We start from the raw sequence: 1,884 nt of genomic DNA, 5'->3' as shown, positions 1-1,884 counted from the left end.
GAGCCCCCAATAAAATGATTTTTTTAAAGTACAATTTAAAGCTCCACCCTTTTTCTTCTCATAAGGACAATGACATAATAGAATATTTCTATCAAGAAGGATAATTATGTCATTTAAGATGATAATGGTACTACACATTGAGCTTAAGAAAGGAAAACAAAAAATGTGAGAAGGCCCTATAACTTGCAGCCCATCAGGGTCCTACAGTAGCATGTTGGCACACAGAAAGGCAGAAAAGGCAAGAGTCTCACCATAGCTGTTCCAGTAAGAGACCAATTTTCTGTGGCAGTAGGAAACCAGTGATTGTACATAAATAAGCTTTTGCCACCACTGTACTTGGCTGAGGGCAGCAATAAGTTGATATGAAATTATTAGACTCATTATTTCTGCCACAAAAAAAAAAGAAAAGAAAACACATTAATCACTTTCAACCCACATTAAAACAAACACCCAAAAAACCAGAAAATGAAAGCCAGCTCCACAAAAGTTCCCCATGAGACCAGATACGTACAAGCTCACATGGTTGAAGACCGCTCCCAGCCAGTCGAAGAGTTCCTGGGCACTGCATGCCACCTCGGGCTCCCCCTGGAGCATGGGGCTCTGCAGCACTGGGCACTGCAGGTCTGTCAGCAGGCTCTGGCTTATTTTTGGCTGGTGCTCCTGAATTTGGTAATTGGAAAAGTATGACATCATCGTTGATTCATCTGCACCTTGAAACACAGCATTTATGGTCACTTAGATATTTTTTAAAAGTTCTGGAAGTACCCGACTCCCATTTAAGATTGATGGGAAGCAGGCAGAACCCTGGATCAAGTAAGATGAAGTTGTGCAAAACTATACTCAAATACAAATCATTTAAGCTGCCTTTTGCACCTTAAACTTGCCAAAGTTCTGCAAACATTCACCTTCTCTCAGACTTTTTCTAGACAGGTCTCACACTTTTAGATCTCTACCAAACCCAAGCCAAACTCACTGCCATCGAGTCAATATTGACTCTAGCGACTCTACAAAACAGAGTAGATTTGCCTGCGTTTCTGAAACTGTAGCCATTTACGGTAGAAGGCCCTGTCTTGTTCCTTAGGAGCAGCGAGTGGTCTACTGCTAACCTTGCAGATGGCAGTCCAATGTATAACCACTCCGCCACCAGGGCTCCTTCTATGGCAGCAGTTCTCAACCTGTGGGTTGCGACCCTTTTGGGGGTCGAATGACCCTTTCACAGGGGTTGCTTAAGATCATCAGAAAACACATATTTCTGATGGTCTTAGGAACAGAGACACCGCTCCTCTGTCTCCAGGCGGGTCCACCCACATACAAGTACCCGGCGTGATGATATCATCCCGCCAACCCCATCACATATACCCAGTACAAATACAGGTGTATATGACAAGGTTGGCGCTATAAGGTACTTATGTGGACCAGTCACACACGTGTAGAGAGCAGTTACTATGTAGAAAGCAGCTGCTGTGTTGAAATTAGCTACTCTGTTAAAAGCAGCAACTGTGTTGAAAGCAGCAGTATTGGAGGTAAAACATTTCATGAATTATAATTACTGGGTAAATGTAAAATCATGTACTGTAAAATCATCAACTACAACAAAAAATATCTGTACCATAGGAACTTAATCTGGATGCTGATCAGTCTTTTTACATTCAGCTGTGGTTGATGTGAATACTGCCCCCTTGTGTTAGTAACAGGTATGTAAAAAAATACTGAATGGTAAACCATAGGAAACTTTAATGAACTGTATTGACTGAACTATGCCATGTATCATCTTTTGTATTATTAAGGCTATTGTTATATATTACTTTCACTAGAAAACCACAATGGATCATGTAGAGAAGAACATTAATAAAAGAAACAGGATCAAGGGGAACGTAACAAAGA

General features: G+C 41.2%; 1 protein-coding gene across 1 annotated transcript in view; it reads right to left on the bottom strand.

Moving 5' to 3' along the window:
• Nucleotides 1-1,884, bottom strand: part of RPP40 (ribonuclease P/MRP subunit p40) — a 36,926-nt gene that overhangs the window by 2,599 nt on the left and 32,443 nt on the right. Inside the window, exons 6-7 of the mRNA XM_004711645.4 lie at nt 512-710; nt 252-386 (exon numbers count right to left, since the gene is read on the bottom strand). Of these exons, the coding sequence (XP_004711702.1) occupies nt 252-386; nt 512-710 (334 nt within the window). The remainder of the gene's footprint in view (nt 1-251; nt 387-511; nt 711-1,884) is intronic.

Source organism: Echinops telfairi, unplaced genomic scaffold, assembly GCF_000313985.2.
Source record: "Echinops telfairi isolate 266 unplaced genomic scaffold, ASM31398v2 ScPeMD7_655;HRSCAF=1070, whole genome shotgun sequence".
NCBI lineage: Eukaryota > Metazoa > Chordata > Mammalia > Afrosoricida > Tenrecidae > Echinops > Echinops telfairi.
This window is presented reverse-complemented; position numbering and strand designations above follow the sequence as displayed.